Source organism: Triticum urartu, chromosome 4 (genome assembly GCF_003073215.2).
Source record: "Triticum urartu cultivar G1812 chromosome 4, Tu2.1, whole genome shotgun sequence".
NCBI lineage: Eukaryota > Viridiplantae > Streptophyta > Magnoliopsida > Poales > Poaceae > Triticum > Triticum urartu.
Genome location: NC_053025.1, coordinates 176292395 through 176307771, shown reverse-complemented (window position 1 = coordinate 176307771; position 15377 = coordinate 176292395). Strand labels below are relative to the sequence as shown.

Sequence of the window (15377 nt, the reverse complement as noted above, 5' to 3'; positions counted from 1 at the left end):
AATAAACGTAGAATTGAAGCATCGATGGCTGAGGCATTCATTACTGAGGAGGCGGCAAACTTCGTGACAGCACACTACGAAGCCAAAAAATCGTCATTTGCATAATCTGAAGCCTCGGTACAATGATGACGAACCTAAAAAGGGTGGATTCAACCTCAGCCTATTCAAAGGGGATCTCGCACCAGCTGGTGCTTCTAATTCCTTAAGGTTGGATTACGAAGAATGGCAGATCATTTCGTTGTATATCTTCACCAACCTAACAGAAGTGCAGTCGTACATCAAGTAAGTTCCCGGTACATTGTTTCGCAACTTCTAATTCCTTTGCACTACTCTTATTCCCGGATAAATTTTATACAGTCGATACATCGCCATATTCTCGTATGGAGCGGTGATCCAAAAGGATTCCGTCGAAGAGTATGAGCTTCTGGCAAAGCATGGATGTGGCTATCCCGGTTTCATCTCTTGGTTCAAACAAATGGTAATTTCCATTATAAAATTTCATTTCTTCATCTAATTTGTGGCTAATGCAATAATCCCTTTCGTATTAAACTTGTAGGCTAAGTCAGAGCTTATGGACGCCGAATTGAGACAAGTCGCTAATGGTTTTGACTATAAGGTTCGTTCATTTGACAAATACGACATCAATGGGTATCACTTTCGTACCTATGGCAAAGAGCTATCAATGGCCGACCGAAAGTCTACAAATTGTTGTATCTCTGCTATCGGCGAAGGAGATACCGAGTATTATGGAAGAGTTGATGCAATTTATGAAATTCAATGCTATGGTGCAAACCCACCAAATGTCGTAGTCTTCAAATGTTATTGATTCCAATCTAAGGAGACTAGAAGGACTCATGAACATATAGGGCTAGTGGAATCAATCAAAGCACCCATTTGGATGTTCCCGATGTCTATATTATGGATCAACAGGCTACTCAAGTTTTCTATCTATCGTGAGCTTGTCAAAGTGATCCTAATCTCATAAGTTGGGATGTCTTTTATGAAGTGCCGCCACGTTTTAGACCACCTCCCCCCAATGAAGATGATTATGCACCTCACATTAACCCAGACACATATGAAGGAGAATTCTTCCAAGAAACACGGTGAAAGTGCAACTATCCCGAGTAGTAATTCCTAACAACATATAGCTCATTGAGCTAATTCTACTTGAAGATAAATATTTCAGGAAAAGCTCAATGGTTGGCATGGCATGGGTTAAAAAGTGGACCCCTCAAAATGCTAAGGACAAAAGAATTGGCTCAAGCTCAAAGCACGAGACTCTACATTTCATTTTTAGTGATCCAAGATCACATTGAGTCCATAGGAAAAGCCAATACTATTAAGAGGGGATGAGGTGTTGCTTAATGAGGTTCTTGCTCAAAATGCTTAGTGATATGCTCCACAACCCTCAACCACTTTCTCATATCCAAATATATCCCAAACCAAAAGTCAAACTCGGCCCCACCGATTTGATCTATCCGGCACCACCGAGTTCACTTGACATAGCCACTTCCACAAACCCTAGTCTTTTCGGTCCCACCGATAGGGATCTCGGTCTCACCGAGATGGGATTGTAATCTCTCTGTTTTCCTTCGTAACGTTTCGGTCCAACCGAGATGAGTGATGGGTCCCACCGAGATTGCAATGCATACTCTCTATTTCCCTTTCGTAACGTTTCGGTTCTACCGAGAGAGCGAATCGGTCCCACCGAGATTGCCTGGCCAACTCTCTGGTTAGTCTATTACCAAAATCAGTCTCACCGAGTTTGTGTAATCAGTCTCGCCGAGATTACGTTATGCCCTAACCCTAATGATATTGGTCCCACCGAGTTGACATGTCGGTCCCACCGAAAACCCCAATGGTCATATTATGAAGTAAATCGGTCTGACCGAGTTGTATGATTGGGTCCCACCGAGTTTGGTGATTTGTGTGTAACGGTTAGATTTTGTGTGGAGGCTATATATACCCCTCCACCCACTCTTCATTCGTGAAGAGAGCCATCAGAACATGCCTACACTTCCAACATACATTTTCTGAGAGAGAACTGCCTACACTTGTGTTGAGGTCAAGATACTTCATTCCAACCACATAAATCTTGATCTCTAGCCTTCCCCAAGTTGCTTTCCACTCAAATCATATTTCCACCAAATCATATCCTATGAGAGAGAGTTGAGTGTTGGGGAGACTACATTTGAAGCACAAGAGCAAGGAATTCATCATCAACACACCATTTGTTACCTCTTGGAGAGTGGTGTCTCCTAGATTGGTTAGGTGTCACTTGGGAGCCTCTGTCAAGATTCTGGAGTTGAACCAAGGAGTTTGTACGGGCAAGGAGATCGCCTACTTCATGAAGATCTACCCTAGTGAGGCAAGTCCTTCGTGGGCGATGGCCATGGTGGGATAGACAAGGTTGCTTCTTCGTGGACCCTTCGTGAGTGGAGCCCTCCGTCGACTCACGCAACTGTTACCCTTCGTGGGTTGAAGTCTCCATCAACGAGGATGTACGATAGCACCACCTATCGGAACCACGCCAAAAATCTCCATGTCTACATTGCGTTTTCTCCCTCCAAACTCCTCCCTTTACCTTCATATGCAATTATTTTACATTCCGCTGCTATACTCTTAGAATTGCATGTGTAGGTTGTTTGCTTGACATGTGCTAAGTTGCTAAAATCTGCCAAGAATTAAAATTGGGAAAAGGCTAGATTTTTATTTGGTCAAGTAGTCTAATCACCCCCCCCCCTCTAGACATACTTTCGATCCTACAAGTGGTATCAGAGCTTTGGTCTCCATTTTTCTTGATTTCCATAGCTTTGGTGATCATAGCCTTGGTTTCACAACCTAGGAGAGTATGGCGTCTAGTGAGGGAAATTACCACCGTAGAGGTCCTTATTTTGATGGTACTAATTTCGCTAGTTGGAAGCATAAGATGAAAATGCATATTCTTGGACATAACCCCGCCGTTTGGGCTATTGTGTGTATTGGCTTGCAAGGTGAATTCTTTGATGGGAGGTAACCGAACCGTGAGGCTAGTGTGGAAGAGTTGAAGATGCTGCAATACAATGCTCAAGCTTGTGATATTCTCTTCAACGGATTGTGCCCCGAAGAATTCAACAAAATCAGCTGTCTTGAGAATGCAAAGGAAATTTGGGATACTTTGATTGATATGCACGAAGGTACCGACTCCGACAAGGAATCCAAATTGGATGTGCTTCAAAGTCAACTTGACAAGTTCAAAATGAAGGATGGTGAAGGTGTCGCTGAAATGTACTCTACGCTTTCTCTCATCACAAATGAGATTGCCGGCTTAGGAAGTGAAGAGATGACCGGTAGATTCATCATCAAAAAGATTTCTAAGAGCCTTGGATGGAAAATGTGATACCGTGTGCACATTGATCCAAATGATGCCCAATTACAAAGATCTCAAGCCAACGGAGGTGATTGGAAGAATTGTTGCTCATGAGATGTCACTTAAGGATAAAGAGGAACTTCACAACAAATCAAGTGGTGCCTATAAAGCCTCATGTGAAGCCCCTACATCATCAAGTGAGAAACAAGACTTCAATGAAAGAATTGAGCCTAATGGTGAAGAACTTCAACAAGTTCTACAAGAGTAGAAGCAAGGAAAGAAGTTCCAAGTCAAGGTCCTACAATGAAAAAAGATCTTCAAGTCGTGAACGTAATTGCTGCAATTGTGGAAGACCCAGACACTACTCCAATGAGTGTATGGCTCCCTACAAAAGAAGAGAAGGTTCCCCCAAAAGAAGGAGTAGGAGAGAAGAATCACCACCAAGAGAGAGAAAGAGTAGATATGAACGTTATGAAAGAAGAACATCATGGATAAGCAAGGATTCGGAAAGGAAGGACAAATCATCAAGGGGCTACACAAAACGAAGACATCAAGCTCACGTTGGTGAATGGGTATCCGGCTCCGACTCTGACGATCACTCCGAGAAAAATTATCACTCTGACTCCGAATATACTCAAGATGAAGGTGTTGCCGGTCTAGCACTTGTGTCAACCAACTCCTATGACATATTTGAGTCACCAAATAAAGGAAGTGGAAGATGCTTCATGGCTAAAGGCCCGAAGGTATCACACCCCAAGTATGTTGATTTCAATAGTGATGAAGATGACTTGCTAGGTGATGATGATTTACTTGTTGACAATTCTAGTGATGAAAACTATGATGAACTTGCTATTAATCATGCTAATCAAGACAAAACGAATGACAATGATAAGAAGGAGATTGAGCGTCTAGCTAAAGAGCTAAACACTCTTAAGTTAGCTCATGAAACTACCTTGGAAAATCATCGAGAGCTTTTAAAGACTCATGAGAATCTACGCTTTAAGAAGCTCAACCTTGAGCAAGAGCATGAGTTCTTAAAGGCGATCAATGATGATCTTCGCAAGAAAAGTTCTTCTTACATTGCCAAGCGTTTACTTTTGTCTAGTTACATGCCACAAGTTAAATCTAGCAACAAGAGTAAGAAAGATTCTTCTTCTAGTAGTAACAATAATCATGCTAAACTCAATGATGTTGCTTCTAGTAGTTCTCTTGATTCCACTAATGATTCTCTTAGCCAAGTTACACTTGAGCAAGAAAATAGCTTATTGAAGGGAATTATAGATAAAGGTGTTTACAAGAGCCTTGCTGGAAGTAAGCAATTTGAGGAAATTGTACGCAAGCAAGGAAGACAGTGAAAGAATCAAGGTGTTGGTTTTGAACGAAAGTTCAATGTCAATGGAGTTGAGTGGGAAGAAGTTCAATACCCCAAAAGGAAGTTTGTTCCTCAACAAGAGAAGTATGATCCTACTTCTTTCCAAGGAACACAAGCTCAAGATGATCTTCCACCACAATACCACAAGCTAAAAGGCAAGGACAAGCTTCAAGAGGAGATTGATGCATTTGAAGAAGCTCCCAAAGCCTTGGTCAAGTGGGTTCCCAAGACTACATCAAGTTCTACTTCATCAAGTACGACTACAACTCCAAGGATTCCCATCAAGATGGTGTGGATCCCGAAGAATAAGAACTAGAGAGTTCTTGAGGGTGACTCCGCCAACACACTTCACTCATATCATTTTGGAGAGGACAAGTGCAAACAACTTCCATATCTTGCACTAGTTCAAGGAGTCACAAACCCCCTTGTTGGTAAGACAAGGGACAAGGTAACCTACTGCATTCATGGACATCATCTCATGTGAATATCACTCTAAGAACACAGGGAGAGCACACAATTTTGATCGAAAGGGAGAACACACAATCACAAAGAGGAAAATAAAGGAGAAATTATGCATTTTTCTTTGTTTTTTGCTCATACATAGAAAATGTGTGTATCCACATTTTAAAATTTTCTATGTTCTTTCTTTGATCTACATGACAGAAAATAGTATTTTTCAATTCGGTGTACTACACACACACGCACAACATATCCACATTTTTTTGGCTGACATCAACTAAAAAAGGTTTCAGACTCACAAGCATACACAAATCAATCTTCCATGAATTTCTATACTTTTTACCCAAAAAAATTGCGAGAACTTTGATAACCTTTTGCCCACAAAGCAAAGGAAGCTAAGTGACCTGATGCATATAATTCTTATCTCCTGCTAGCGACCCACGACCTGTACGTGTTCCTCTCTAAGGACAACAAGGATGGATTGGAGTCTGAAGCACGCCGTGAAGGCGCCCAGTGGATAATCAACAGTTAGAATTTGGACCGATTAATCGGTCATTCCTAAAACAAGTCCAGATTAGGTTGCTGCAGTTTGAGACTCAATTAGGAAACTTCATCATGAGAGAGTGGTGCTCTGCTGGTGAAAGAAACAACAGACGATGCTACTCAAGGGGCAATGGAAAGGACAACCAAATAGTAGATGATGGTTGCAGTTTGAAAGTAATCTTGATCTTCAACACTGACAGAATCTTATAACTTGGAGATTCAACTGTGTGCAGTAGACAAAAAAATCATTAGAGGCGTCAAAATCTGAGCCCTGAAAAACTACTACATTAAACTAGCTAGTACTTCCTTACTTCTGAACCTTGAAACAAACACAAAAGACTTGCCTGAACCTGCTGCAAACCAAATTGTTTTAGCTTACTTCTGAAATCTGAATCATAATAAAAGTGCAGTAAATTCCTCTTGAAACAATCTATCCATGCTGAAAAACAAGGGCAGCTAGTTAGCTTGGTTGCAGTCTCGAACAAATAATCATAATTACTCTTCTATTTTATTTAGTGAAACATGTTCATTCAGAAACCTCACAAGGAAAAAATTTAGTCTGATCCTTGTGGACTAACTAAACTGTTTCATGAAGACGAGGCTGGAAACTAAAATGTTTTCTCAGTAGTCAAGCCCATATCTTTTACTGAAAAAACACCAACCTAGGCTATCAATTACTCGTATCAATGTTTACATTAACATCTCCTGTACAAAATTGTTTGTCTTTGACATTAGCGGGTGGAACGTCACAAGTGGATGCAACCCAGGAATAAAAATACATAAGCGACTAGCGAAGTAAGGAGCTCCAGACACCAAGTACGCGGCAAAATAAATGTCGGGATCACTGGGACTACCAGCGAACCTACTATCCAGCCACTCGCAAAGAGTCCAAGCCTGCAAGTACATAGGAGGATTAAACACCCTATACGTGTGCGACTAATAACGACCAAGGGAGTCCTCGTATGTATGTTGCTATGCAGGTGCTAACTAACCCTGTAGCAGACGCCCTGCCAAGGTTCTTTCATCTTGTCGTTGAGAAAGTATATGCATGAGACGAGTACCAGTGCAAGCTGCAACACAAAATCATCAATGTTAGAAAGATTGTTAGAACCAGCGAGATACCATTGGCATTGTAGGCTTAATCTATCTTATAGGTATATTTACTGTCTAATGGTTGTGCAAGAGAAATAAACAAGTCTTAGGTTGTAGGTAATGTCTAATAGGTTCAATGCTTAGGAAAAAGGGATTGCTGAATCGGTTGGGAGAATCATTACAAGCATATATACCTGGAAGGTAGGTCCAGTCTCAGCAGAGGTTGCGATGCTCCACCCAGCAATAAAGCCGAAGAGAGCGAATCTTTTTGACAAGACATCCATCGATGGCACCTCGAAGTGTCTGAGCAGTGTCTTAACCCATGACGGGTGGTGCACGTTGGTGAACAGGAGAAGGAAGAATGATGATGCTGGTGAAGGTCGGATTCGGTCATCGTTGCAGTCCACACACGACAATAATCTCGGCGTTTGCGGCCACGAGGTCAACAACAAGCGGAATGCAGCGCTCCACACATCTCTCTATGACCGGATGCCCACACCTGCATCGATTTAACAAGGCAAAATAAAGAGTTTGTGATCAGAGCTGCATCGACGAACATGGTTAGGCACTCGCGACACAATCGAGTTTCAGATTTTCAGTTAGAGCGTCTCTTGTTGTCTGCTAGAGCAGTGTGCAGAGTTTCAGTTTCACAGTTTTTGAGCTCGGTGCCTACTGATTTAGGCTAACCAACCATCTAAGAATTATGTAAAAGTAACTAACTGTAGTAGTAGTTTCTAGACAAACTATTTACTGAGCTGAAGGAATATATGGATGGTCTAATTTTTAGGGCAAATTCACTACGTATGAAACAAGCAGAAGTTCAGAAGAAGTTGGGCAGAAGTGCAGAACATGAAGAACACTCACCGCCTGAAGATATTGGAGGAGCATTTTCATAGGAGTGGACACTGCGTTTTTTGCCGCGGGGGCCTGGACTGAAAGCTCTGCACTAGGGAGGAGGTGGGAGATGTTCCTCGCCCCTGAGATGCTCCTCGTCGGACGCCCTTGAGATGCTCCTTGCCGGACGGGAGATGTTCTCCTCGGCGGCCCTGTTTTGCCGCGAGCCACGCGACTATGGACAGGAGTGGGGGCGAATCCCACTGGATTTGTAGCTGGTTGTGCTGACGCTGGTCACGGGTGGCCGCGGCTGCTGGAGAGAAGGCGATGGCGGGAAGCGCACCGGGGCCGGGGGTGCGGCGGTGGGAGGCGTGCCGGAGGCATGGCGATGGGAGGCACGCCAGAGCAAGGGGAGGCGGCGGAAGGCAGCCTAGTTGCATGCCGGAGGTTGGGGCAGTGGCGCTTGGAGGTAGAGGAAGCGGGGTGGAGGGAAGCGGCGGCACTAGGAGGCAGGGGAAGTGGGCACGGCAGCGCCGGGAGGCAGGGGAAGCGGGGAGCGGCGGTGCTAGGAGATCGAGGAGCGGGGAGAGATGCACGGCGCTGGCACCTGGCACGAGGGAGATCGGGGGAAGGTTGGGGATCAGGGGAGGTGGTGGACGGGGAGTGGGTTTTTTTTTCTACACGGGCTGGGGGAGTTCGGGAACAAGTCCATCCGGTCGGCGATCGTGATCCAAATAACTATTCTGATTCTATATAAAGCGATCTTTTCTATTTTAATATTAATACATTGTATTTTTATGTTTCATAAATTTTGTCTTATTTCATACATAAAAAGAGAACGTAAGAAAATATGTACTCGCCGTAAAAAATATTTTATGTTACGTAAATTTATGAATGTGAAAACATGGCATAAAACATACATAAAATATGATTTTTCTAGTCTTATAACCTATATTTTTATTTTTTTTTATACCAAATTTTACACATCCAATCAATTTGCATGTAATTATTTATATTCTAAACATAATTTATTTAGGAAGCAATGATAAGATTATCTCGGATGAAGAATAATTTATTCTGCACCCTGAGTGATGAATAACACCGGAGCCTTATTCTGCTAACACCCCAACCCACCGACTGACACGAAATAAAAAATAAACAGGTCAACCCACCCACCACCACCACATCACCTTCTTCCCCCACCCCCACAACCGCACCGATCTCCTGCGCCCCGCCCCACCCGCGACCTTCCTCCACTTGCCGGCGAGACAACCCTCCCCCAGCCACCTCCCTTCCCCCGCGCGACGCCCCACCACCGGAGTCAGGGGCGGCGCCCTCCCCGCGACGCACCGCAGCCACCACCACGCCGGCGACCTGCTCCACACCGAGCTCGGATCTGACGGCACCAGACCGTTCACCACCGGATCAAGGCCCTCCACCACCCTCATTCGTCGTTCCCGCGCCGCTCACCCCACCCGCAGGTGCGAGGCGTCGTCGGCGGGCTGTGCAGCTCCTTCAACCCCCGCTGATCTGCTAGGAACTGGCGACCCCATCCTGCCAAGATCCGTCGCCGCCTCCTTCTTCTAGCCGGCGACGAGGTCAGGCCTCTCCTATGTTCCCTTCCTCCACCTCACCTCCTCCTCCGGCAGCTGCAGCTCCCTTCCCCTCCTCTACACCCACTCCTCTTCCACCTCCCCTCCTCTGTCCCAGAAGCACTGCCGACAGCACTGCACCGGGCCCTGTACTTTAGCCTGCTCGACTACTCCACTGGGAGGACACCACCGCCTACCACCACAGCGCGCAGTTCGCTAGCGCCGGGCCGTGGTGCGGTTGCGAGGGCGTTGCAGTGCTCGGCTCCTCCCGTGACGAGCTGTAGGGCATCTGCCCCCGACGGCGCGACCACCCTCTGCCTTGACCCCCTATCTAGCTCTCCTCCTCCCCCGCAGTGCCCAAGAAGAGCCCGGACGGTCCCAGATGAGTCCCTCTCTCTGTTCGACTTCATCTATCGTGGAGCAGGGCCTGCAACAGCCTGATTGCAGTTCATTTTGATTTTTTTAAGCTCGCTAAGTGATGACCCACAAGTATAGGGGATCTATCATAGTCCTTTCGATAAGTAAGAGTGTCGAATCCAACGAGCAGAAGGAAATGATAAGCAGTTTTCAACAAGGTATTCTCTGCAAGTACTGAAATAAGTGGTAACAGATAGTTTTGTGATAAGATAAATTGTAACGAGCAACAAGTAACAAAAGTAAATAAAGTGCAGCAAGGTGGCCCAATCCTTTTTGTAGCAAAGGACAAGCCGGAACAAACTCTTATAATAGGAAAAGCGCTTCCGAGGACACATGAGAATATCATCAAGCTAGTTTTCATCACGTTCATATGATTCGCGTTCGATACTTTGATAATTTGATATGTGGGTGGACCGGTGCTTGGGTGCTGTTCTTACTTGAACAAGCATCCCACTTATGATTAACCTCTATTGCAAGCATCCGCAACTACAACAAAAGTATTAAGGTAAACCTAACCATAGCATGAAACATGTGGATCCAAATCAGCCCCTTACGAAGCAACGCATAAACTAGGGTTTAAGCTTCTGTCACTCTAGCAACCCATCATCTACTTATTACTTCCCAATGCCTTCCTCTAGGCCCAAATAATGATGAAGTGTTATGTAGTCGACGTTCACATAACACCACTAGAGGCTAGACAACATACATCTTATCAAAATATCAAACGAATACCAAATTCACATGACTACTAATAGAAAGACTTCTCCCTTGTCCTCAGGAACAAACATAATTACTCACAAAGCATATTCATGTTCATAATCAGAGGGGTAATAATATGCATATAGAATCTGAACATATGATCTTCCACCAAATAAACCAACTAGCATCAACTACAAGGAGTAATCAACACTACTAGCAACCTACTAGTACCAATCCCGGACTTTGAGACAAGAATTGGATACAAGAGATGAACTACGATTTGGATATGAGATGGTGCTGGTGAAGATGTTGATGGAGATTACCCTCTCCCGATGAGAGGAGCATTGGTGATGATGATGGTGATGATTTCCCCCTCCCGGAGGGAAGTATCCCCGGCAGAACAGCTCTGCCGGAGCTCTAGATTGGTTCCGCCAAGGTTCCGCCTCGTGGCGGTGGAGTCTCGTCCCGAAAAGTTTCTCTTTATTTTTTTCTCATCGAAAGACCTCATATAGGAGAAGATGGACGTCGGAGAGCCACCAGGGGGCCCACGAGGTAGGGGCGCGCCCCCCACCCTCGTGAGCAGGGTGTGGGCCCCCTTGCCTTCATCTTTGGCGATGATTTTTCTTTATTTATTTTAAGATGTTCCTGGAGTTTCAGGACTTTTGGAGTTGCGCAAAATAGGTCTCTAATATTTGCTCCTTTTCCAGCCCAGAATTCCAGCTGTCGGCATTCTCCCTCATTATGTAAACATTGTAAAATAAGAGAGAATAGCCATAAGTATTGTGACATAAAGTGAAATAACAGTCCATAAATGCAATAAATATCGATATAAAAGCATGATGCAAAATGGACGTATCAACTCCCCCAAGCTTAGACCTTGCTTGTCCTCAAGCGAAAAGCCGATAACAATAAATATGTCCGCATGTTTAGAGGTAGAGGCGTCGATAATAAAAAAATACAGACATGAAGGCATCATGATTATTCTCATAATAGCAACATATATAGATTTTGTCATATGATTACTTATGTTCAAGTGATGATCTATTCACAATGCAAGAGTATAAATCATAAACCTTATTGGGCTCCAACAAACTATAATCTCAGTCATTGAATCAATTGCAATTTATCATAACATCGGAAAGAGTCTATGTCAGAGCTAAAAAGCAAGTCCACATACTCAACTATCATTTAGTCCTTCATAATTGCTAACACTCACGCAATACTTGTGGTTATGAAGTTTTAATCGAACACAGAGAAAGATAGGGGCTTATAGTTTTGCCCCACAACCTTTTACCTCAAGGGTAATGTCAACAATAATAATTCATGCTCCCCTACATCCAATTAGATATATATATATATATATATATATCATGTTCTTTCCAACATGCTGAGCTTGCCAAAGGATAAAATGAAAAAGGAAAGGTGAAGATCACCGTGACTCTTGCATAAGGTAGAAGATAATAATAAAGGATAGGCCCTTCACAGAGGGAAGCAGAGGTTGCCATGCGCTTTTATAGTTGGATGCACAAAATCTCAATGCGAAAGAACGTCACTTTATATTGCCCCTTGTGATATGAACCTTTATTATGCAGTCTGTCGCTTTTATTACTTCCACATCACAAGATTGTATAAATCTTATTTCTCCCACACCAATCAATCATACATATTTAGAGCAATTTTTATTGCTTTGCGCCGATGACAACTTACTTGAAGGATCTTACTCAATCCATAGGTAGATATGGTGGACTCTCATGGCAAAACTGGTTTAAGGGTATTTGGAAGCACATGTAGTATTTCTACTTGGTGCTGAGAATTTGGCTAGCATGAGGGGGAAAGGCAAGCTCAACAAGTTAGAGGATCCATGACAACATACTTTATCTCGGATATAAGAAAGACATAACTCATTACGTTGTCTTCCTTGTCCAACATCAACTCTTTAGCATGTCATATTTTAATGAGTGCTCCCAATCATAAAAGATGTCAATGATAATATATCTATATGTGAAAACCTCTCTTTCCTTATTACTTCCTATTAATTGCAACAATGACCAAAGCTATGTCTGCCAACTCCCAACAACTTTTAATCATCATACTCTTTCTATGTGAAGTCATTACTCTCAATAAGATCAATATGAAATTTTTGTTTCTTTTTATCCTTTTCTTCTTTCTTTTATTCACGCAAGATCATGGAAAAATAATCAAGCCCTTGACTCAACACTAATCTTTATTATATCTAGCTCACGGACTCGATTACATAAAGAGATCAAAAAGCAAAACTCAAAACTAGATCATGCCATAAACTTTATTCTACTAGATCAAGATACTACTAATAGGATCGAACTAAGAAAAACGATAAAGATAGGAGTTGTGATGGTGATACGATACCGGGGCACCTCCCCCAAGCTTGGCAGTTGTCAAGGGGAGTGCCCACACCCATGTGATTATGTCTCCTTCTTTGTTGTCGGTGTAATATTCTTGGCGATGATTCCCCTCAGGATGCGGTTCTCCTCCTCGAGCTTATTGACTTGCTGTTTGAGGTCCATTATTTCCTTACGAAGCTTTCCTGTGACAGCTAAAGCTCCTTGCACCCAAGGGTGTTGCATAGCTGCGGGAGAACAAGTGACACTCCTCTTCATATTTTCATAAGAAAGAAAACTAACATTAGAAGGGATAACCGAGTTTGGAATAGCTGAGCTCTGTAGTTCCCCCATCGTGAACCCAGCTCGGAGGCGAGAGGTGACTTCTTGATCCTCCATGGCATTTATTCTCATCAAGTCAGCCTCCATCTCTTCCTCCGTTGCTGTCCCAAAGTGGTCAGCGTCGCTGTTTTGCCCTTGGTTCCGGTGCCGGATTAGATACCCGGCTCTCCCCGATTGACTCTTGAGAAGACATCTTGCTCTAATCTGTAGCAGCAACAGCTCTAAAACAAAAACAGAGGAGATTTGCGTGATACGGGAGTCAAAACCTTCGGGAGAATATATAATGAATTTTTACCGACCAAAATACGTATCGTGCAAGAAAACGGAGTCCGGAAGGCACACGAGGTGCTCACGAGGTAGGGGGCGCACCCAGAGGGGTAGGGCGCGCCCACCACCCTCATGGGGCCCTCGTGTCCTTCCCGGACTGCTACTTATTTTTCTATTTTTCTAAATATTCCAAAACAGAGAGATATTGCCTTAAAAAAATTTGGAGTCGGTTTACTTACCGTACCACATACCTATTCCTTTTCGGAGTCTGAAACGTTCCGAAAAGTGTCCCTTATGTATTCCTCCGGGGTTACGGTTTCAATAATATTGGTTTCAACATTTATGGGATTACCTGAGATATAATGTTTAATTCTTTGACCGTTTACCACCTTTGGATTTGTGCCCTCGAAGTTGTTGGTTTTTATGGCACCGGAACGATAGACCTCTTCGATAACATAGGGGCCTTCCCATTTAGAGAGAAGTTTTCCTGCAAAAAATCTTAAACGAGAGTTGTATAGCAATACATAATCACCTACATTAAACTCACGCTTTTGTATCCTTTTGTCATGCCATCTTTTAAATTTTTCTTTAAACAACTTGGCATTTTCATAAGCTTGGGTTCTCCATTCATCAAGTGAGCTAATATCAAATAACCTCTTCTCACCGGCAAGTTTAAAATCATAGTTAAGCTCTTTAATAGCCCAATACGCCTTACGTTCTAGTTCGAGAGGTAAGTGACATGCTTTTCCATAAACCATTTTGTACGGAGACATACCCATAGGATTTTTATATGCAGTTCTATAAGCCCATAATGCATCATCAAGTTTCTTAGACCAATTCTTCCTAGACCTATTAATAGTCTTTTGCAAAATTAATTTAAGCTCTCTATTTCTCAACTCTACTTGACCACTAGACTGAGGGTGATAAGGAGATGCAATTCTATGACTAACATCATATTTAGCAAGCATTTTACGAAAAGCACCATGAATAAAGTGTGAACCACCATCAGTCATTAAATATCTAGGGACTCCAAACCTCAGAAAAATAACTTCTTTAAGCATTTTAATAGAAGTGTTATGATCAGCACTACTAGTTGGAATAGCTTCTACCCACTTAGTAACGTAATCAACAGCCACTAGAATATGTGTGTATCCATTAGAGGCAGGAAAAGGTCCCATATAATCAAAGCCCCAAACATCAAATGGTTCAATAACAAGAGAATAATTCATAGGCATTTCTTGACGTCTACTAATATTACCAATTCTTTGACATTCATCACAAGACAAGACAAACTTACGGGCATTCTTGAAGAGAGTAGGCCAATAAAAACCAGATTGCAATACCTTATGTGTGCAGTTCTATCTCCAGCGTGGTGTCCTCCATAAGCCTCGGAATGACACTTGCGTAGGATATGTTCCTGTTCATGCTCAGGTACACAACGTCTAATAACACCATCTACTCTTTCTTTGTAAAGATGTGGGTCATCCCAAAAGTAATGTCTCAAGTCATAGAAAAACTTTTTCTTTTGTTGGTATGTGAAGCTAGGTGGTATAAATTTAGCAACAATATAATTAGCATAATCAGCATACCATGGAGTATTACGAGAAGTACTTATAACATTTAATTGTTCATCAGGAAAGCTATCATCAATAGGTAGTGGGTCATCAAGAACATTCTCTAACCTAGATAAGTTGTCTGCAACGGGGTTCTCAGCTCCCTTTCTATCAACAATATGCAAATCAAAATCTTGTAGCAAGAGAACCCATCTAATAAGTCTAGGTTTAGCATCTTTATTTTCCATAAGATATTTAATAGCAGCATGATCAGTGTGAATAGTTACTTTAGAATCAACAATATAAGATCTGAACTTACCACAAGCAAATACAACTGCTAAAAGCTCTTTTTCAGTAGTAGCATAATTTCTTTGAGCATTGTCTAGAGTCTTACTAGCATAATGAATAACATTTAATTTCTTATCAACTCTTTGCCATAGAACAGCACCTATAGCATAATCACTAGCATCACATATAATTTCAAAGGGTAAATTCCAATCA

At 42.8% G+C, this 15377-nt stretch overlaps 1 protein-coding gene across 3 annotated transcripts; it reads right to left on the bottom strand.

Moving 5' to 3' along the window:
- Window positions 1-5279: 5279 nt before the first annotated feature.
- Window positions 5280-8336, bottom strand: LOC125551229. 3 transcript variants are annotated; one of them, XM_048714382.1, is made up of 6 exons: window positions 7680-8336; window positions 7010-7314; window positions 6716-6793; window positions 6578-6617; window positions 6035-6162; window positions 5280-5946 (listed from the first exon to the last, which is right to left on the bottom strand). In XM_048714382.1, the coding sequence occupies exons 2-6, from the start codon at window positions 7097-7099 to the stop codon at window positions 5911-5913; spliced, it is 372 nt and encodes a 123-aa protein (XP_048570339.1). In that variant the 5' UTR covers window positions 7100-7314; window positions 7680-8336; the 3' UTR covers window positions 5280-5910. The 3 variants fall into 3 exon arrangements, 2 of the variants coding, with proteins under 2 accessions (XP_048570339.1, XP_048570340.1); XM_048714383.1 differs by having other exon boundaries at window positions 6068-6162; XR_007302299.1 differs by lacking the exon at window positions 6578-6617 and having other exon boundaries at window positions 5280-6162.
- Window positions 8337-15377: the final 7041 nt, after the last annotated feature.